Source organism: Vidua macroura, chromosome 10, assembly GCF_024509145.1.
Source record: "Vidua macroura isolate BioBank_ID:100142 chromosome 10, ASM2450914v1, whole genome shotgun sequence".
Lineage (NCBI taxonomy): Eukaryota > Metazoa > Chordata > Aves > Passeriformes > Viduidae > Vidua > Vidua macroura.
Window position 1 is genome coordinate 226,866 of NC_071580.1, and position 20,903 is coordinate 247,768.

A 20,903-nucleotide genomic window follows, 5' to 3' on the forward strand; every position below is an offset into this window, starting at 1 on the left:
TCAGTGTAGTGGTATATTTTCACAAGGCAAAATTCCCCTTCAGCGTGCATATGTCTAGGTGAGTCCAAACAGGAAAATGGTTTCTGAAAATGTAATTACTATGCTGAAAGATGTTTCTTAAAATAGGTCCCTGCTGTTGCTGTGAGTGCATATGATTATTCATTATTGTATCCAGGAGCAGCCCCCAAAATCTGAAGAGTTCCAGAACCATGAACTGACCTAAACTCTGTAATATGCTCTTACATAATTCTAGTGCCTGCAATCAGTTGCAGACAGTTATGCTTGGAAAATTCACCAACAAATGCATTTGAAATAGTAATTTGAACACCACCTAATTCTTAACCAAGCAGAAGTATACAGGTGACATACACCTCAAGAGAGGGGAATTGGGCAGAAAGGAACAATGTCACACAAAGGAATGTGATGACAAGTACCTGGTGTGTGCTGCCAGCAGCTGCTCTGCTCTGGGGTGCTGCTATAGTCAATTCCATCCACTCTGGCCTTAACATAGAAGCAGCTTTGGGACTTTAATATCCTCATTCCTCCCAACTAGGGAGAAACAAGGTTCTGCAGTCAAAGGGTGAGTGCAACTTTGTGTTCAGGCACTGAGAACAGCTTCACGTGTGTTTTATGAGGGAAGCAGATTTGCATCCTCTGTACCAGTTACTAGTGAACAGGAATTTGTTCTGTGCTCTGGGTGTGTTGGTCTGCTCTAACTTTGGCACTGGGAGATCCAGTTCAGACACAGAGCAACTTGGCAGTGGGAGAATATTAACACTGTATGTAGGAAGGTTTTAGTTAGACCCAGGTCTAGTGCCAAGCAGAGGAGCAGGTGCAGCTGACACCAGTGATGAAGGTATGGGGGAAGGAAGGGACAACAGAGGTGTTTTCAGGTCCTGTCCAGAAGCACCTGACTAGTTTGAGGGCCCAGGAAGGCAGGTTCACCTCCCATGATCTGGGTTCAGCTGTTTTCCCATCCTACAAGCTCTAGGGTTCACCATCACATCTCCTTGGGCCTATGTTTTTAGGAATTCTCAGCAGAAGTAACCAATACAGGTGCAATCCTTTAAGGTAATGGAGACCCTAAACCTGCCCCTTCTCTGGGTGAGGGGAGCACATTCCCACCCTGGCTGTACTGACCTGGGCTGGCCACCACAGCCTCCTTTGCTAGGCCCGATGCAAAGGTGCCTTCGGCTTGTTTAGGAATGGTGCACTGGGCAGTCAGCGGGCAGGGGAACCCCACACCAAGAGCTGGGTAAACAAGGAATTAAGAGATGAGGAATCATCTCCTAATTTAAGATCTACCCCAAAGACTGCCTGGCTTTTGACTGGAGTCATATTATCACACTATTTATCATATTATCATACCATTTATATTATCACACTACTTCTGTCCGGCCAAAGTTAGAACTGCACTTAGACCTCCTGCTAGTGTGGCCAACCATGCACTGAAGGGCCTCAGAGGATTTCCTGGGTGTGAGGCAAAAGAATTACCAACAGTCTGATTTTGTTTGGTTGGAATAAATTTATTTCATCTGTCTGTAAACAAGGTGTTTTTAATAGTTATGGCATTTTTTGAAATGCATATTAAATCAGATGAGTTAGACTGTATCCCAGATGTAACAAAGTGCAGGGAAAGAAATGGACAAATCAGCAACAAGAATTTGTTTAAATCTGTACATTATCCACAAGGCCCAACAACAGAAGCAAATACTAGAATGTCCCTAAGGTAGTGCCAGTCAAAAGAAACCCTCAGAGTCAGTTAAAATCCATCTCACAATAGCAACAGTTCACTTTTTTTTTTTTAACAATAGTATGGCACAGAATACATATTAAAAAATTCATCACAAGACAGCCAAGTCAGTTATTCCAACCACTACCATCTCCCATTTATTCTTTAGTATACAGAGTTCTGCAGTTCTTGCAATGGACATACAGGTCAGAACCGTGCCTGAACTGAGTTTGGTTACAGACATTTTCAGATGACTCGTGCACAAGGCAGCTCACTCCATCATTTCTGCAGCAAGGGTGTGACAGGCCAGATGAAGATTTTTAAATTTGAAATGGCATTTTGACAGTTTAGCTTACAAACTACCGACCTTCATCCAAACAGTGGCTTCAGAGCAGCCAAACTCTGCACCATTGAGTGATCTGGCAGAAAGACTGAAGCCAGTCAGAGCTCCCAGGGTAGCTGAAGGTGGCAGTTTTCCACAATGACATTGCAGTTTCATATTAAAAAACAAATACACCACCGCCCACCCCCCAACCCCCAAGCTGCAAATTAAAATTGGTCCTATGAGAAACTGAAACCAGACACACTCCAGCTGGTTATACCAGGCTAGCTAATGGCCACAGTGGCAGCCTTGCACAAGTCAACTACAGAACAGGAGCTGGCAAAAAAAAAAAAAAAAGTGCCTGAGCTATTGTAATGATGGAATGTCTGGGGAGTCCTTAGGATGGTGGTTTAAGGTCATGGGAGGAAGTACATCTGTACCCTTTCATAGTTTTGTGATTGCACTTGTTAAGCAGTACAACCTTCAGACAACATCAAGAAAAAGTAAGAGTTAAGCCTACAGTGAAGTGCAATGACAAAACTAATGTGACATTAATAGCTTTTGAGTGGCAAATTGGTTAAACAAACCAGGCACTATAAAAATGGGTGTAAGCAAACACATGGGTTTAAAAAACAGAAACAAAGAGAGGGACAGAAATGAAGATATGCACACACTTTTTTCCTCCCAACCGTGCTCTGTGAAAGGAAGACTAGTGAGCTGTGACTTGCTCAAAGTGCTGAAGAGGCATTGATCAAATTAGATTGTACAATCGGCACCTTGTTTAGTATCTCAGTTGGTTTAGCTGTCAATATCATACTAATTGCTAAGACGAAGCAGAGCCTACACTTGGCATGTTCCCCTCCCAAGTTTCAAGTTATCATGCATATCATCGTCATGGTGGTGCCAGATGGGCTCGGTTACCTACAGTGGTTACAGAGATGAACAAGGGGGAACTGGAGTTATGACAGTAGGAAATGGTAAATAAAAAAACACAAACTACCATCTACGGTCTGGTAGCACTGACACAAGCGGGTGGTGGTGCAGACAGCTGCTAGGTGGATGGGGAGAGGCTGCTCAGACATCAGACCTCCTCAGGTATAAAGCCAGTTCATATGCTTTCTTGTTGAGTGCCCCTCCATGGACACCTTCCTTTCCCATGACTATAACCAATGCTGGAGTACACAAGGAAACAAAACAGAAATGAAAAGAATTAAAGGGAAAAAAAAAAAAAAACAACACCTTTCCCCACCAACAGAGGGATACAAAGGAGACACAGGTTCATACCCCATCACCCTGCATTGCTAGTAAAGTTTCCAGAATGTAAGGTTTAAAGCTCACCGCCAGGAAAGTTTAATAGCAATCTTCCCCTAATACTTAACAGTCTGCCTAACAACTAGAACCCAGAGTCTCTCAAGTATTTTGCCATTGAGTATGCCTTCTTATTCAATCCGCCTCCATGGACCCCTTCTTTGCCCATTACAAAGACCAAGACTGAAAGAGAAAAGAAAAAAAAGTTTTAAAAAGAGTGTGTTAGACATGGAAATAATGCAAGTTTTAAGCAGTGCAATAAACACCCTCAAATTCAAGATTCAGTATTTGGATATTAAGCTAATTTAACAGTTTTGTTAAAATACAGATGTAGATAGGGCTGGGAGAAGGTACAAGCTATCCTCAGGGATTTTATCTAACTGTGGAAGTTTTAAGAGTTCACTGCTAAGAAAAATGCCATGAGCTATCAAAGAAGCATTACGGTGCCTCTCGCCATCAGTCATCACCCAGCAAGGAAATCCTGGCAGCAGTTTAAACACCTGTGGGAGCAGGGGTGCACTGTGTGTGCAAGCATGACTGGAGAGTGGCAAAAGAAAATTCCCATGGTCTGGAACCAGAGTAACTGCCCTGATGCTGGTAAAAAACCCCAAAGGGTGAGTTGGGCTGAGACTTTCCATGCAATAACACAACTATAAACCACACTTTTTACATAAGACAAGACACAGGGACAATTGTCATGCTGAGGCTCTCCCCACTCCCCCAGTTCCAGCAAGGTGCCCCAGGTTATCTGGTGAAAGGAACACTGGAGGCTCACCAGCAACAGCCACTGTGAGCTGCCATCAGGTACCCCCACAGGGAGGGGGACACAATGAGCACCGGGCTGCCACAGGCCAGGGACTGTTCACCAAGCTGGGAATGCTGCAGCCAGTCTACCTACACATGATCACACAATGGGGCCTGAGGTTGCACCATGGAAGGTTTAGGTTGGATATTAGGAAAACTTCACCAGAAGGGTTGTCCAGCCCTGGCACAGCTGGCCTGGGCAGCGGTTGAGTCCCCACCCCTGGAGGGAGGTAACAGCCCTGTGGTTGTGGCACTTGAGGACGTGGGTCAGTGGTGGCCTTGGCCGCACTGGGAGAAGGGCTGGACTCTATGATCTCGGAGGGCTTTTCCAACCTTAATGACTCTATGATTCTGTCTCCATAGCAATTTGCTCATAAAAGCTTAAGACAGTTCTCATTGCCATTTCACAAATCAGAACTCTGCTTATTTCACTTCAGTGCTGCCAACCCTCTTCCTGTATGCCTGCTCTGGGCTTTAGCTTTTAGACCTCTGCTCTGCCTTTGGTTTTACACCTATTAGCAAAGTCCTGTCACTCGTGGACCTGTTCCACAGCCAGCCCAAAAATGCTAGCCCAGGTGCTCCCAACATAAGGCACAGCACTCCCAGGCAGTATTTCATATCCCAGATGGCTGGCTGCCCCATAATAGGTTTTACTGGAAGTTAAATGGGGAGCACATGGAGCAGGTGTCTGAGAATGAAGCACGTTTCTCAGTGGTACCAAACTGGACAGGCTTTTTCTGCCTGGACAGACTTCAGCAGGCTCAATAGGAAGTGCAAGAAGAGTTAGTGTAGAACTTTTTAAGTAGGAGCAGCTCCTACCTGATATTCACATCTTTGCAGAATAAACTTCCCATCAAGCAATTTACAATGAGAAAGCTTGCAGTCACTGCCTGTCATTAACAGACCCCTCCTGAGCTTCAGGTATGAAGCGATGGAATACCAGCTAAGCCTGCCTGGTGCTGCAGCCTGCTTTTTCCTGCTTGTCACAGACCTGTTCACTACTGCACAGCCTGGTGCTGGGCTGGGATGCAGGTGGGAACGGGGATGTGTGTAATTCTCCGTCAGAACTCAGCTAGAGCACTGCCATCCACTCCCTTGCATCACTTCCCAAAATTAGCCATTAAATACAGGGGTTTGGTTTTCCTAATAGCTGGAGTCTATGCTTAGGGTCATATTTCTAATTTAGCTATCTGAAGGTAGAGAAAAGGATGCTTACCTCGTCCAGCTCTGCCTACAGCAACATTATATGTCGGCTCACCACCTTGACTCTTTGTCCTGATGTCCATTGTGCAGTCACCATCGACATACAGGCTATCTCTGATCACAGAGCACTTCTTTGCACCAAGGGTCAGACCATTGGTGAAGAAACCCTCTCGGTCTTTTCCTACAATCATATCTATTTCTCCTGGCTGTCAAAGGAAAGAGTTCAGAGTTAGCATGGAAGGGTATATTGCTGTAATTTCTATTTAGAACCGGTCCTGTCTCGTCTGGAGAGGCCGAGGCCGTGATTTCCCCTCGCTCCCCGCAGGAAGTGCTCCAGAACACAGGGCTTTGTTAGGCGCAGTCTGCGCTGCTCCGCGGTCGCTGCGCGCGGGGGAGCCTCTGCCTCGGCGATGGCGGGCCCGGGCCCGTTAAACGGCGCAGAGCGTCCGTCGGAGCCCGAGCCCGGGCTGGCGCGGACTCTGTCCGCACCTGTCCCGGGAGATCAGCCCGGGGCCTGCCCGCGGCAGCGGCATCAGCCCGGCTCTGGCCCGCCCGCGGGGCCCGGGCTGCCCCCGCCGCCGCGGCCCCTCCGCCTCCCGCTCGGGAAGGGCCCCGGGCCCGAGCCTGGGGGTGCGGCGCGGGCCCGGCCGCACCGCGGCGGCCGCAAAGTGCAGCGTCACGGCGGGCCCGGCCCCCCGACCGCGGCCCAGGCGGCCCCGCTCCGCCTCGGCCGGGACCGGGCCCGCCGCGCCCGGGGCGGGGCCGCGTGGGGCCGGGGCAGCCGCGCCGGCGGCCGCGCACGGCCCTTCTCTTGGGGCGGCGGGGCCGCGGAGCCGGGTGGGCCGGGGGCGCGGGCGGGCAGGGCGGGGGAGCATCAATGGCAGAGCGCCATCTTGGCGGAGAAAACATGGAGCCGGCGGCGCGGCGGCGTTCGAGCCGCCTTCCTCCGCCGCCCGCCCCGCACCGGGCCCGCCGCCCGCGCCCCCCCGCCCTGGGCCGGCCGCCGCCCCCGCCCGCGGGACCGGCCCCGCGCCGCTCCCGACGCGCACAAAAAGGCGGCGCGGGCGGCCGGGCCCGCGCCCCTCGCCCGCAAGGTGCCCCCGTCCCCCCGGCCGCGGCCCGCGGGCCCCGCTCCCGGCCCCGCTCCCGCCGGCCGCGCGCCCGCCGGCCCCGCTCACCGTGATGCTCTGGAAGATGCCGCCGGCCGTGGCTGCCCAGACGTACTTGGCGTCGCAGTAGCCCACAATGGCGGCCTCCTGGCAGCAGCCATCGCACATCAGGTTGTCCACGTAGCTCTGCCAGCCGGCCATGGTCGCGGGGCGGCGGGCGAGGGCGAGCGGGCAGCGGGCGGGCCGGGGGCGCGGGGCGGGCGGCGGTCCCGGCGGTGCGGCGGCGGAGCGGACCGAGCGCTGCGGCGGCGGCGGCGCGGCCCAGCCCAGCCCTGCGCTGCCGCGCCGGGGGCGGGGGGAGGAGGGGCGCGGCCGGCACCGCCCCCGCGGCCGGGGGGAGCGGGGCCGGGGGCCGGGGCGGGGCTGCGGCCGGCGCCGGGACCGATGCCCGGTGCTCGGTGCCCGGGCCCGGGGCCGCTCGGCCGCTGGAGACGGGTGCGGGCGGTCCCGGGACTGCTGCGGGGCGCCGGCCCGGCCCGGCCCGGCCCGGCCCGGTGGAACTGCGGAGCGGGCGGTGCCGGAGCCTCCCCTGCCCGCTCGGATCGCGCGGGGCAGAGGCGCGGCGGGGCCCGGCCATCCGTGCGGCCGCCCCGGTGCCCCCACCGGAGGCCGGGAGCGGCCGGGATCGGTGAGTACCGGCGGTGGCGCCTTGCAGCCCGGCCCGGGGCTGGCCGGACGCGGCTCCCGCGGCTCCGGGAGCGGCGCTGCGCTGCCTGCCCGGCGGGCGGCCCCGGGGAGAGCCCGCAGGGGTCACGGCTGTGGGGCAGAGCGGTGCCCGCTCTGTGCACGGGCGGGCCGGCGGCCCATCCTTCCCGTGCCCCGCTCCGCTGTGCCGTTACGGCCCCGGGCAGTCGCTGCATTTGTGTCGTTTCTATAATCTCACGTCTGCCTTGGCGCCCCTCGGAGAGGGGCTGAGCCCCTGCCTGCCTCGCCCGTGCCCTTCATCCTCCCGGACCTCACGGGTGCGTCCCTGTCTCACACACCAGCATCTGCTACATTTTTTTTCTACAAGGGGTCGTAACTGGCGAGTTTGGGGTTTATTGTTCCAGGTTTCACCAAGTCTCTATTGCAATAATTTAGTTCCACATTCCTTTACAACACCCGAGGCTGGTGCCATTGGTTTGCTGCACTGATACTGGGCCCTGGACAGGATGGCTTGGCTGCTCCAAGGCTGTCCCGGGTCACAGGAGTGTTCACCAGCACCTTAAGGGTGTGTTTTGAGGCAATTGCTCTGTGTTTTGAGGCGATTGTTGTTTTCCATAACACTGAAATTAGTGGGGCAATATTTTTGCTTTTGAGCAGGCTGGGTTTGCTTTATTGGATGGCTGTTGTGATTCTTGGGGCAGTACAGGCTGGTGGGATGTGGCATGGCTGTCCATGTCAGCAGCTTTGCAGCTATAATTCAAGAAGTTAGATGTCATACCTGATTATGCCAAGGCATAGTATACAATAAATGAATCTGCCTTTTCCTAATCTTTCCTTTACCTTTACCCTTCTTTTCCTTTACTTTAAGTCCCCAGGTATTTATAATGGATACCCCTACAGCACACTTCAGGGTTTCATAGTCCTTTAACAACCTAGTTCTGTTGTCATCGGATTCAGTGTTGTTTAGTACTAATTGCTTGGATTACTAGGTACTTGGAAAAGAGCTCATTTGTAACTTTTGCCTTAACTCCATAAGGGTTTTTTTCCACTATTTTGTTTTTACAGTGCCTTTACCAGTCTGAATTTGGACAGCATCATCCATGTATCCCAGAAATATTCTCATGTCATTGTATCTACCAATGAGTTACAGTCTTTAAAGTTGTTTTAAGCTTTTAAAATAGCTAAAGCTTTTGCCTTCATCATCCTGCCTCCAGATTCCTTCCATGGGAAAGAGAAAAGGTTCTCTTCTTTCTAAAAGTGCCATTGACGGTCACTTCTCTATTTATTCCTGGTCTGTAGGAGGTCCCAGTTAAACATTCTTACTGGCACAAAATGAAATGCATCCATTTGAAATGAATGGGAGACTGATGAGCCCATTAGTTTTAGAGTTCAACCAAAATGTGTTTGATCTTTTGTTGATTGTCTTCAAGTTGCAATAAGGATTCCAAATTGTGTTACTTTAATAAGTTGATTTAATGGATATAGAGACCGACATCTCGTGATCCAGGGGCAGGCCTTGAGGATTTTGGAGCTGCTTATTTGCATCATTATTGTTTGATTAATAAGAGGTGGGCTTCTCTTGGACAGCAGGCTGCTTGGTACAAGCATGCAGATATCTCACAGGAGAACCTGTGCCTTTCCAGGACTTTGCCAAAGGCTATGCCCTTCTTGCCTAAGGGATCTCATCCTCCAACACAGTTGTCCATTCCTTCTGCTCAGTGAGCGTCTGTGCCCTCCTGAACCCTTGCAGCCCAGCATCTGGTCCTGTTTGACAGGAGGCAGGGACCCATGGCCACTGCCAGCCCAGAGCTGGGCCAGGCTGTGGGGAGCAGCTGCTGCTCCCCCAGAACGCAGAGCCATGCCAGGCTGATGGGTGGTGGTTCAGTGCTTTGCCTCTTTGACCAGTGTTTCACCTGTATGTCAGAGTGCAGAGAGGCCAGGCAATATTGCTCCTGCCTCACAGGGAATATTACCTTTTGTGATAGCTGCACAGACCAGGTGATCAGTGGTGTGAGGACTGTTTTGATGTGTAGGTTGTGTTAGCCATGCAGGGAATACAGACATCTGCTTTTAAATTGGAAATAACTGCATGGAAGTCTGGGATCTCCTTAACATAAATGGTTGGATCAGAATAGAGGATTTCACACCTGCTTGGTAGCTCAGCTTCTAGTCATGTTATTTGTGAACTAACTCTAGTAATATATTTAGACAGTGAAGTCTAAATTGGGTTGCTATTATTTAATGTTTCAAAGCTACCAGGTAGCATGTATAATTTGCAGATTCAGCAGTCACCAGTGGTGTTTCTGAAAATCGTGATTCTTTAATTTTATTTTACTCTTAGGTGCCTCATTTGGTTGTGTGCTATGTTATACAATTGTTACAATACCGTTTGTGTAGGCACTACTGCAGCAGCACTTTTGAGACTGCTGGATTTAAGAAAATGAGGGTGTGCTCTATATGTTAAAGATTGTAAGAGCAGGGACCTCCAGGGTCGTTAGGTTTATTTGCTGTAAGAGTTAAGTGGAATTTGAGACATTTCTGAAGCAAAATATTTATATATGTATAAAAATATCCTTGTTAAAATTGATAGATGTAGTAGGTCATTTTAATATCAGTGCCTAGACTCACATATTAAATGGACTGCTTGTAAGCTATAGCCATATAGTAAATAGTTGTGAAATCATTATTTCTTGCATTTTAGTCTCTTCCTGCATTTCACCTGGTAGTTGTTCTTTCTGGAATTTAATTGCACGCTACAGCCACGGTTTGGTAGGATTTTGTGCAGCTTGTAACAATTCCTGGTCTTTTGCTTCTGTTCAGAACTTTGTCTAAAATTGATGTTGGATCACATCTAAGAAAAATAATAATTTGGAAGAATTTTAAAGTACTGGCTGTGCTTAACCAGAGTGTAATCACTATTTACAGCTTTGTGAGAAACTTGACTGCTTTTATATTGTTAACAGAAAAACTAAAATTGGCCAAAGACTTGGAGGAGGGTTATATTTTGTGAGTAATGTAACTTGGGTTTTTCTGTCAGGCCTTGTAGCTACCAGTACTGCTGCTGTGCTTGGAATGATGAGACAGCCAAAGGCAGGACTTCTCACAATAGGATTGTTTAGGCTGGGAAAGATCTCTGGGATAATTTAGTCCAACCATTATGATATCACAGGTTCTAACTGTCTTTCACCAAATTGCTGTTTTTCACCATTTGGAGATTACTGTAACCAGCACTTTTGTTCAGACAGGAGGGCAGTGAACCACGAGCAGAATGCAGCTGGGCTTCTTTGTGGAGATGAACTTCCCAGAGCCAGAGTGCACGGGCTGCAGGGCTGGGCTCTGGAAGATGGTGCCCATGTGGGCACTGACCACGCTGGGTTCCTGCTGGGCTGTCTGTCTCTTCACCACGCGTGCTTCTGCAAGTGCAGAGGGAAACACCAATTTACAAGTGCTACAAGTCAGTGGATTCACTTCTGGTGACAGCCAGGAGCAGTGTGTGTCAGCCTGGTGAGGGTCAGGCTGGGCAGGGTCCTTCCACAGCTACCCAGGGGACTTGTCTGAAACCCCAGGAAGCCACCTAAGACTGGGATGAGTGTTAGCTGGACACAGATTATGAAAATGACATATTAATGTGTGGAAAATGTGAAAATAGGTTTAAAAATATAGTAATTCAAAATGCAACAATCATGAAGACCACAGTACAGAGTTTTATTGCACAGCTACTAGAGCTGTGCATGAAGAAGGTCCTGTCCCATGCCAGCACAGCTGTGGCTGTGCTGCAGACAGCCTTGTACAATGGCACTTAAACCATCCAGAAAGTTCTGAAAAAAAGGTGCTTTTCTGCTTTTCTATCTTGCACTGTTTGGAACAATGGTTTAACTCCATTATGAGAGTTTCATCTCCTTAGAGGCTTTGGCTTGGTATGGTTTTACCAATAAGATAGCTCAGCAAAACCTTTGTCTTCCTATGTAAGACAGTTATGTAAAGAATTCTCAGGGGGTTCCCTTGCTTATTCTTTATTTAACCATCAAGTTCAAACAGAACAAACCCACAATGTAACTCTGTAAATCAGATGCAGGTGTAGGGATATGGCTATGTCATATAAGAGCATGAAATTGCCTCTGTTTCAGTGGCTTCCAGAAGCACTTAAAATAGGAGAAAGGACAGTTCTTTGGGGATGTGATTTACAGACCGGCCAAAGCACTAAAAAACATGTCTAAAGTCAAGGAACATTGCTCAGCTTTAGGATTTTTAAGGTGAATTTTTTATCTTGCTGATGAACAGAAAAGAAACCTTATTCCTAGAAATTAAAGTACATAGTATGTAAATTCTTAGTTGGAGAGATAGTCTCTGGTTCATAATGGTGTCTTTGATGAGTCCCTCCAGGAGTAACAAGTACAGAATTAGGCCTGTATGACACAGCTTTCTGTGCCTCACAGTTACCAAGCAGTCGGACTGCTCGGCGTGCTTAGATCCTACAGTATTTTGTTTTGCTTAAAGTCGAGCAAACAGAACCCAAATAGGTGACTGTTAACTGTTCAGTTATGAAATAAGGGTATGAAACTGTGAATTTCATTAAGTTTGTAGATAGCTTGACACAGTGTTGGGAAGGTGGAAACATAGTCTAAGGTCTTTATGTTATTTTGCCCGAACTCGTGGTGACTCATCTCATGCCTCTGGCAACTAGCTGTTGCAGTGGGTGAAAGGCTGTGGGGAAGTTAATCTTAAAAGCCAAACTAAGGCTAAGAAATGCAATAAGAGGGTTGGAGAAGCACAAAGAGGGAGAGAAAGCAGAAAAGTGGAAAATGAAGCACAGCAAGCACAGGCTCTCGACACAGTCATTTTTTAATGGATATTTGTGCAGTGTGGTTTTACAGGGACAGTTAACAATCTTACTGTGGTGTAAAGTTGGAACCTGTGACCCCTGTGCATGCTTCACTGACCACAACAAGAAGTGATGGGAGATGAAAGAGAACATTTAACTTTTCACAGGCTTCATCTGCTTGGTTTTTTCTCTGTCACAGTTGACTGGTAGAACAAATTTATCATTTTCATAGCTGGTGTGCACGTTTTCACTGTGCTAGCATGAATTAAGAAAAGAACCCAGCTCCGACTGTTGAGTTGCGTTATGGTGCATGGCAGGAGCGTGGGGCCCTGTCCCGTGGGACACCATCCCAGGCAGCAGCTTTGTCCCAGCTGCGTCTCGGGGACAGGCCTGACAGACGGGAGTGTTTTTCTAGCTCACAGTTACTGTAGGTGATTGTTTCTGCACTGCTTTCTGCTGCACCTTCAGTCACCCACATGATGCAGCTGGGGGGCTCTGGAGCTTTGTTCAGGGCGTTATTTTCTTCATTCAACTTGCTTTCCCTGATAGGATCTGTGAATATGTTTGTCTGCGTGCTGTTTCCACCTCTGATCACAAAGGATTTTGCTGTTAATGCTTGTTACTTGTTAAAAATCCAAAGAATTTTTGATTCACAGATACATAAATTTATCTGTGATACGCAATTTCTACCTAAAACATTCACTGTCTTCAAAAGCACTTAATAATTATTCTGAAGTCTAAAAAGCCATATTTTCCCAGAAAAATGATAACATTCTAACGTTTTACCAAATTTTTCTTTGCCCACAAAAAACTTGATTCTAGCTATAAGCAGCAGTCAACTTGCCTGATGTTAGCTATTCAAAGAAGAGCCAGTGTATATTTAATATTTAGAATATTTTGTTGTGAATTTTTGGCAGTAGAAGTACTACTTAGTTTCATCATGGAGAGAATTATTCCTGCCATAGGTGTAGTGCTTTTCTCTCAACTGCATCCACTCAAATAAATATCACATTTTTGAGGAACACATACTTTTCAAAGTATGTGAAAATATGTTCTGCTCAAAGTTGTTTATGTAATCTTAGAAGAGGTGTATTCAGTCTGAAAGTCTAATACTGTGCAACTGTAGAGCAGCCACTCTGGTATGAGTGAAAGGAAACATTAAGAATATAAAAATGGGAGGAGTGGGGAAAAGTAGAAATTAACAAAGGGGAAAATAGCCTAAGAATGATGCAGTTTCATTTAGAAGGTTTTATCTTCTTTCAAAATACCTCTCAAAAGACAATAAATCATTCTGTCTCAGCCCAACTGTTGATTGTGGAAGGTGAGCGTGCGGCAGGCTTGACGAGCAGAGTCACTGCCGGGGCAGTGAGCTGGGGCAGCTCCTGCAGCCCCACTCACGTGGCATCCCCAGAGATCTGGTGGTGCTTCAGGGGTTGTGATCTTGCTTGTACCCCATGCCATGGGTGGGCAGTCCCCCAGCACCACTACTGTGACCACGCAGTGAGTGTCTGTGTTGGACACATGGGATCTCAGGCAGGGAGCTGTTTTGGAGCAGACAATGAGTTTTTGCTGCCAGCCTTTACACAGCTGCGAGCAGAGTCATGGTGCTGGTACTGTGAAGAAGAAGAGTCCAGTCCTGCGCTGTGTAACGCTCCATCCTCAACTGTCTGTATTGCTGACATGCCCATGCATCATCAGCTGGTGCTGGCGTGCCTTCAGCCGCTCGTCCGCGCGGTTTGGTCCCGTGTGTTCTGAATGGTGCCGTTCCCAGTCTGTGCTCAGGTTATGTGAAGACAAATGTGGGACAGATGCATCCAATACAGTTTGTCTGTACTCTTTGTCCAGTTGGCATAGTGATTTTTAAAGCTTTATGACTCAGGTGGGTTACATTTAACTAGGACAGTGAAAGGATTCCTCCCATTACAGTTTTCTTCGAAAGTCAAATCTAAAATGCACAATGAAGACCGCTTTTCTTAAATGAAGAAACATGGCTTCCGCATGTAAAAAAACTTCCAACGTTACTGCTTTGATGAGCCATCTGAGCAGCTGTCCTCTGCTACACAAACCTCCTCCTTGTTTTGGGTTAGAATGGTGTGTGCTTATAGGAGCTGGGACATGCAGCATGGCTTTGTTACAGAGCTGGAAACAGGTGCAGTTCTAGCACTTGCCATTGGAAAAAAGCACAGAAAAAGAGAGGAAGGGAACATTTGCACCAGCTAGACTATTGTGTGTGTTGGTAATAGACACTCATTTTCTGTGCTACCGTTAGTAGGTGTTTGTGGAGGAGATGGTGACTTTCTAGCAAGTGCTCAAGCCACGTATTAAACAGCAAGGGCATTTCAGAACCATTGGTGGCCTGGTTTTGGTTAGAGGTTAGCAGGGTGAATTGGGATGCACCAGCAGCATCCTGGTTCCCTGGATCCAAAGAGAGGAGCTGTGCAGAACATGATGTTGGTGATGGAGCAGGAACCCCTCTCACCGTGGTGGGCTCATGTTTCAGGTGCTGTGCCGTGCTCTCTGCTTGGCCTAAGGTCCTGCAGCTTTTAAATGAAGCCTTTATACACCGTAAAAGCAATTCCGCGGTGTTCTCACCAGCAGGCGAGCTCTGGCATGCCAGGCTGGCTACTGCTACTGCTCCTCAGTAGTTCTCTGAGAATGGTTGCTGGTTTTGGAATGAAAATCTCCCAGTAACTTCCCGGCCCCTGGCACTAGATGGAGCTTCAATCTACTTGCACTTGGAAGTCTGTTAAGTTCAACGACAAGGTAAAAATAGAGAAGAATACATGAAGATATGCATGCCTGCTGCTACACTTACAGCACCTCTTTCCGTGTTTTTTAGCAGAGTGGTGTAAATAATAAATTTAATCTAAATGAAAATTAAAATATTGCTGCAGATTCTGCTTGTTCTAGTGCATGCGTTATAATCATTAGCACCCTTTAATGTACTCTGAGGTTCACGGTGGAAGTTGCTGTAAGTTAAGTATACTGGAACTGTGCTGCAGATTTAAGCTAATGCCTGGGCTGTGCTGAATAAAGGTAATGCCTTTTCTGAACGAAGTACCTGGTTATATTTCAGGATGTGGTGGGGATGACCACCCTTTCTGTTTGCTGTGCTCATGCAAGAATACATTTGTATTTTCACTTTGTGCTACCAAAGCTAACATTTGCACAGAATTTGTCATTGTGTTCTCTTAAAGAAAGCTTTGCTTATTTTTTAAAAATAAATCTGTTATTTGCCTCAGGAATGCCTGTTATGCTTGGTCTGAAACATTAGAGGAAGGTATTTTGAAATCTCACACCTAAACTTTAAAGAGCTATTCTATCACTTGCCATTGCACTATGTCTGTCACTCTGTAGCCTTGCAGAGAAGTGGAGCTTCAATACTTACTAATTTACAAAATGTTCAACCATTTTGGTTCATTTTGATTTCTCTTCATTGAACAAATGAGGATGTGAGCCAAAATCATTCATCTCTATCACAGCTGATATTAGTAGGTGAGCAGACAGTCATTTTGTCATGTTGTGCCCCTGTGGCAGGGACAAAACCACTCCTTGAATATGAGAGGCATAAGCAGGATATGGGCACTGGACTACCCTGCAGCAGCAGGACAGATGTGCTTCCCAGGGTGTTCAGAAGATCTTTTTCTGGCTCTCTGGAGACTGTAGTTGCAGAAACACGGGCACTTGGGAGTTCAGGCAAACAGGAATGCTGGAGCTCCAGGTCCCTGAAGTGACCAGACCCTTCTGAAGGCTGTTGTGAGGAAGAGGACATTTGCCAGAGCAGGAATTGGACTCAAGTGAGTCTGGTCCTGCAGCCTCTGATGGCTGTTCTCTTTGTCCTCCCAGGTCAGAAGCCACCTGTGTTTGAGCTAGTTCCAGAATGGCTGGTATAGAACAGCTGCCAGGAGCACGGCAATCCTGTGCTGTGGGTGACTTCCAGCCCAGCGTTTTGCAGGGAGCTGCCACAGGAGCTGCATGCTGTTAGACACAGGTGATGAGCGGGGGAGTGCAGCAGCTCTGCATACCCAGGGATGTGCTCCCTTGGGAAGAGACTGCTGCTGGGCCTGGGGGGAAGCTGTGCTTTGGGAAGAGGCTGGAGCCAGAAGTCTGGCTCTGTGCACTGCTGGTTCCTGTTCCTAGCCCGAGCAGAGCATGGGTTAGTGGCCAGGGCAGGAACCTAAGGAGACACCATGCAGACACCAGGGAGTGGGACAGGGCTCTGTGTATGCTGTGTCCTGCAGCCACTGTCCTTTCCCTCCCCTTGGAGAGGCTCCTGGTGCTCCCACCTGGTAAGTACACAGGACAGAGCCATGGCAGCAGCAGCAGCTGCCAAGTGCTGTGGCAGTGCCCTTGGAGCACAGCAGCTCTGCTCAGAACAACAGGGACAGCCACGGTTCCATGAATAGCAAACCAAGTGACCTAATTCAGTTCTCATGGGCAGCCCTCAGCTGCTCCATGGCTGCTGCACTGGAGCTGACTCATCACTTCCAGAGTGGCAGAGATTAGAGCTTTCAGGCCCTAAGGATTTTGCTGGTTTGTTATTAATTTTAAATTGATTAAAATGAATTTTTGATGTACCAGGAGACACTTGCCTAAAGAAATGGTTATTAAAAAAAAGAAGGAAATAGTTGGTCTGTGGGAGTTAACAGTGTGCTTAACAACTGCTGGCTCCTGCAGCTGAGGACACCCGTTGCAGCTTGGAGGAGTCTTATGTCAGCTGTTCTGTCCTGGCAGATTAGCAAGAATAGGATTAATCCATCATTATTATAACAAACTGAGAACTAGAAACTGTCCTTGCTTATACCCAGCACAACTCCCTGGTGTCCTTGTCCATGTCAGAGTGGTATTACAATCTCACCTACATGACTTCGTCCAGAACTCAAGATCTCCTGGGGATGTGCATCCCTGCAGGAGCATCTCGTTCTCTCCAACATCTCCCGGTGCCTGACGAAGCTGCTTACATGGTCCCGAGACTCTGTGGGGTGGCCCGTGGGCTGTCTGTACTGGGAACAGGCTGTTGTGTCCCCTACTCGACCTCCTGGGGAGGGTGCCATAGCCAGGGTGGGCAGGACAGATGGGTGGAGGATCCTTTTTACCACTGTCAGAGGGCAGTTCTAAATAAGCTTCTCCCCTGGGATGTTCTCAGTGCTGTGCCCGCCTCCGCTGTGCCAGGGGGAACTGCCTTACCCTGTGGAGCAGGGCGATTGTTCTCCCCAAAGATTTCCATCTGCTGCAGTGTGACTGCACAAGTCAGGCTTATGCAGAAAGGTGAAGATTTTCCCTTCTGCCTCTCCCCTTTCCCACTGGTGGGGCAATGGGTGCAGCCCACCAGCCAGCCAGCAGCCCGGGGGTGCCCGTGGACCTGCTCAAGGCACTGCCACTAAGGATCCTTCTGTGCTGTGGTGGGCTCCAGACATGCAGGAACCCCCTTCTTGGAGGCTACAGAAACAAGGTCAGAGCTCAAACTCCATAGGGATTTCCCCTGAGAGTTCATCCTGGGTTCACTACCCCTCAGCCTTCTTCCCACTGCTCTGGAGGGGTGCGGGGCTGCGTGGTCAGGATGCCACGCAAGGTCTGGCCCTGGTGTGTGGGTAGGGGTGGTGCTCGGTTCCAATGAAAATCAGGGTGACCTCAGGCAGCATAAATTGATGTAGTATTTTGTCCAGTAAATAAATGCCAACAAATTAAAAAAAAAAAAAAAAAGGGTAGGTGGAAGGTTCCATGGTACTTCCGAGAAGACAGAACAGGAAGGTGAGAGGCATGAAGGAGCAGAATATGGAATCCACTTGGAGACAATGAAGCAGCAGACATTTTCTGTCAGCCTCTTTTATGTCTGTCTTAAAAAAGAGACCTGTTCTTTCACTGAAACCAAAGAATGAAAATTAAAAAGCAAAACAATACAGAACAAGAGAAGACTTCTGCAAAAACAATTTGACACTTCCTATTGATTGAAATAATGGAGCAGCAAGTTCTACCAACTTGCATAAAAACACCTTTGGTCTGCTTTAAAAATCCCTGTAAAAGATACAGTGATGTCACTCCTGTGCTGTTCACCTGTCTATTCTCACCTCTAGATGTCAAAAGCTGAAGTGGTCTAACTCCATGTGCCAGAGCAGAACCTGTTTCTCCTGCCTCTGCCCTGCACTCAGCAGTCATCCTTGCCCGTGGTGCCGTACAGAGAGCCTGGCTCATGGAACACAGAGAGGTCCTGCTCACTCACGTTGTGCCAGATGGGGTGGATGGAGAAGCCCATCTCTCTCCTGCATCCTGTGAGACCAGGTAGGATGGGTTCCTCCTTAGGGCTTGATGTCCCACCGTTGGCAGCAGAGTTCTGTCCTGGGTGCTTCTCCCTTGCGGTGATGTGCTTCCTTTGGCTTCACCTCGGGACCCAGGAATGATGACAAAAGAGCAGTTTGTGCTGTGTGGCATGTAGACAGATGTTCTATCACAGAATGCCTTATGTGGAGCTATTAACATGTTACAATTTCTTTCCAACCGAGCTACTTTCCAAATTAGTAAATTATATGAACAAATTCCTTTTTATGCTCAGACAGAATCAGATTTAGTGTTTAACTCAAATTAGAAAATTATGAAGTCGAGTAGGAAGAGCACTGGGTTACAAAATGTTCTTGCTTCATTCATTTTGCCAGTTATAATATTATTTTAATTATTTATGGCACTCCATAATGTTCTAGTTAATGTACAGTAGCATATTTTGGTACAGTATTACAATTAGTGACAGGACAGTTACTGCAACACTTGCTGTTTACCATTTGCTGAGTAATATACTCGTTAATTATGCATACACTAGAATGGCTTTAAAGTATGTGTGGTTTCAGCTGGAGGGTTAAGGTGTTTTAGACATGTTTGTTCTTCATATAGTTAAAAATACTGACCTTATCCTAAAGTAGTGCATGAAATCAGTGCCTATTCATGGAAGGAAGGTTCTGGCAATGTGAAAATTCTTTCAATCTTTTTAGGGCCAGGCCTCATCAAGCAGATATGAAAGAGCACTTCACTGTTTTAAGGGCAATATTCTTATATAAAGTTATTTTATTCCTATTTCTTTTTAGATGAAAGGGCCTAACAAGCCTGCCTTCTCACTCCTGTACAAACGGCTGCAGAATCTCTTTAAGCACTGCTGCTGCTTATGAGAATACAGGTGTAGGGGGTGGAAAAGTGCAGTCCTTGGGCACATGAAACATGACTTTGAGAAAACAAAAGGCCGTCAGATTCACAAGGAAAACAGACATGAAAATAAAGCAAATATTTTTTTTCACACTTGTTTAAGTTTTATCACTCAGCTGTGCTATTTCTAGTAGTTGTAGACATAACATTTTGCAGAAACAAATTTGACAGATCTATTCAGCTGGCAGTACTAAGTGTCCTTGTACTGATACCACACCTTGCCAACAATCCTATCCTGTGGTGGGAATTGTGTTCAGTTACCTACAAGACAACTGGCTGCCTTCAATATGTATTTCCATTTTTTTGAGTCAGAGATAAGACATGCCCAACAAGACCAGGAATTAAAACAACCCAACACGTCCATTCTTGTTTGGTGAAAATGCGGCTCATGTTCTTAGAGCAAAGCAATTATATTCTCTGTATTTTCACAGGTTCTGCTATTTAGTGGTAATAGCTGTTGAGCAACAAAAAACCCACAATAAACAAACCAAACCAAACTAAACAAACCCAACCAAGGATACTCTGCCTAGCAAGTGTCCTACCTTACTCCCTATTTTGCTTCTTTTAGCCCCAGGCTAAGGGTACTGCTCCTGAAACAAGAGTGATTCACCCCCCTGAGGGTTTAGTTTTCCTGCTCACCCATAATCTGTGCCTCCTTTCTGTCCCTCTGTCCTTGGAATCAAGCCTCTTACCCCAAAAGCCCAGTGCCCATCATGGGCATGGCACTTCCCCAAGGAAACTTGAGAGACACAATATGCATTTCCTTAAGTTTCCAGGGAATTGATGTGCAGGGTGACATTTAGCCCATGGTGTGGTATGACACCCACTTGCAAATAATATTGCTTCTAAGCATAAAGGCTTGGGGAAATCAAAAATTTTCCTGTTAAGGAGAAATCTGCAACACTTATTTGAGCAAACCCTTCAACATAAACTTAGGCAGGACTTGGTCAATCCATTTGGGAGGCGCAGAGTCCTTCAGTGGCTGTTGTTTTCTACATTTCTTTAAGCATTTTGTGTGTGTGTGTGTGTGTGTGTTGCATAAAGGCAGAAAAGTCACTGAAGGAATTACTCTTTTTTTTTTTTCCTTTTAATTTGCTCATAAGGAAATTGAAAGTAAGGAAATCTCACCAGGAGGAACACCCACGTGCAGGTACCACATGCCTGCATACACCTACATTCAATTGGTGCAAAGAAGCTGAATTTAAAATGTGCTACAGAACAAAGTAGGGCCAGCTGGAGGATTTCCTGCTGGAGAAAGGAAAAGCCTGTGGAGGCAGTGGGTCGGAATGCTGAGCAGTGACACATTCCTGATGGCTGTATCTGGGAGGAGGGGAATGGGAATATCTTGATTTGGTTATTTGGATTAGTGAACTCTTCCAGTTAATGATTTTTTTCATTTAACATTCAAAATGCTTGTGAGGTTTATATTTCTTTATATCTATTAAAAAAAATCATATACATATACATATACATATATTTGGGGTAAGGTTTAGTAATTATTCATTATAAGAGGCCCCAGAAGTACCGTGTGTCTGTCTCTTGGGCACAATGAAGCAACAGAAGATACAGAAAATGGTGTCAGGGTGGCTCTGAGCCAGGTGTCTCACGGCTGTGCAGGGTGTCAGTGTTTGACCTGAGCAAGGCTTTGTTGTTGAGCACCACGGCTGCTGCTGCAGGGATGGGAGATTGGGGCCATGGCTGCCCACGGCC

The 20,903-nt window shown here is 47.7% G+C and overlaps 2 protein-coding genes across 3 annotated transcripts in view; one reads left to right on the forward strand and one right to left on the reverse strand.

The window, feature by feature from the left end:
- Positions 1-1,505: 1,505 nt before the first annotated feature.
- Positions 1,506-6,763, reverse strand: PFN2 (profilin 2). Of its 2 annotated transcripts, none has more exons than XM_053986968.1 (3): positions 6,548-6,763; positions 5,383-5,575; positions 1,506-3,226 (listed from the first exon to the last, which is right to left on the reverse strand). In XM_053986968.1, exons 1-3 carry the CDS (start codon positions 6,677-6,679, stop codon positions 3,129-3,131), a joined length of 423 nt encoding a protein of 140 aa, XP_053842943.1. In that variant the 5' UTR covers positions 6,680-6,763; the 3' UTR covers positions 1,506-3,128. The 2 variants fall into 2 exon arrangements, with proteins under 2 accessions (XP_053842943.1, XP_053842942.1); XM_053986967.1 differs by having other exon boundaries at positions 3,134-3,545.
- LOC128812206 (uncharacterized) overlaps positions 6,678-20,903 on the forward strand; it is a 36,912-nt gene continuing 22,686 nt past the window's right edge. The window contains exons 1-2 of the mRNA XM_053986464.1: positions 6,678-6,727; positions 6,840-7,166. Coding sequence (XP_053842439.1) covers positions 6,678-6,727; positions 6,840-7,166 — 377 coding nt within the window. The remainder of the gene's footprint in view (positions 6,728-6,839; positions 7,167-20,903) is intronic.

Excerpts from the sequence above, each read along its gene's own strand:
- PFN2 (XM_053986968.1), bottom strand. The coding sequence starts at position 6,679 with ATGGCCGGCTGGCAGAGCTACGTGGACAACCTGATGTGCGATGGCTGC. Across the intron at positions 5,576-6,547 it reads GCATCTTCCAGAGCATCACG|CCAGGAGAAATAGATATGAT; the intron begins GTGAGCGGGGCC and ends TTCCTTTGACAG. Across the intron at positions 3,227-5,382 it reads TGTAGGCAGAGCTGGACGAG|CATTGGTTATAGTCATGGGA; the intron begins GTAAGCATCCTT and ends TGTGTACTCCAG.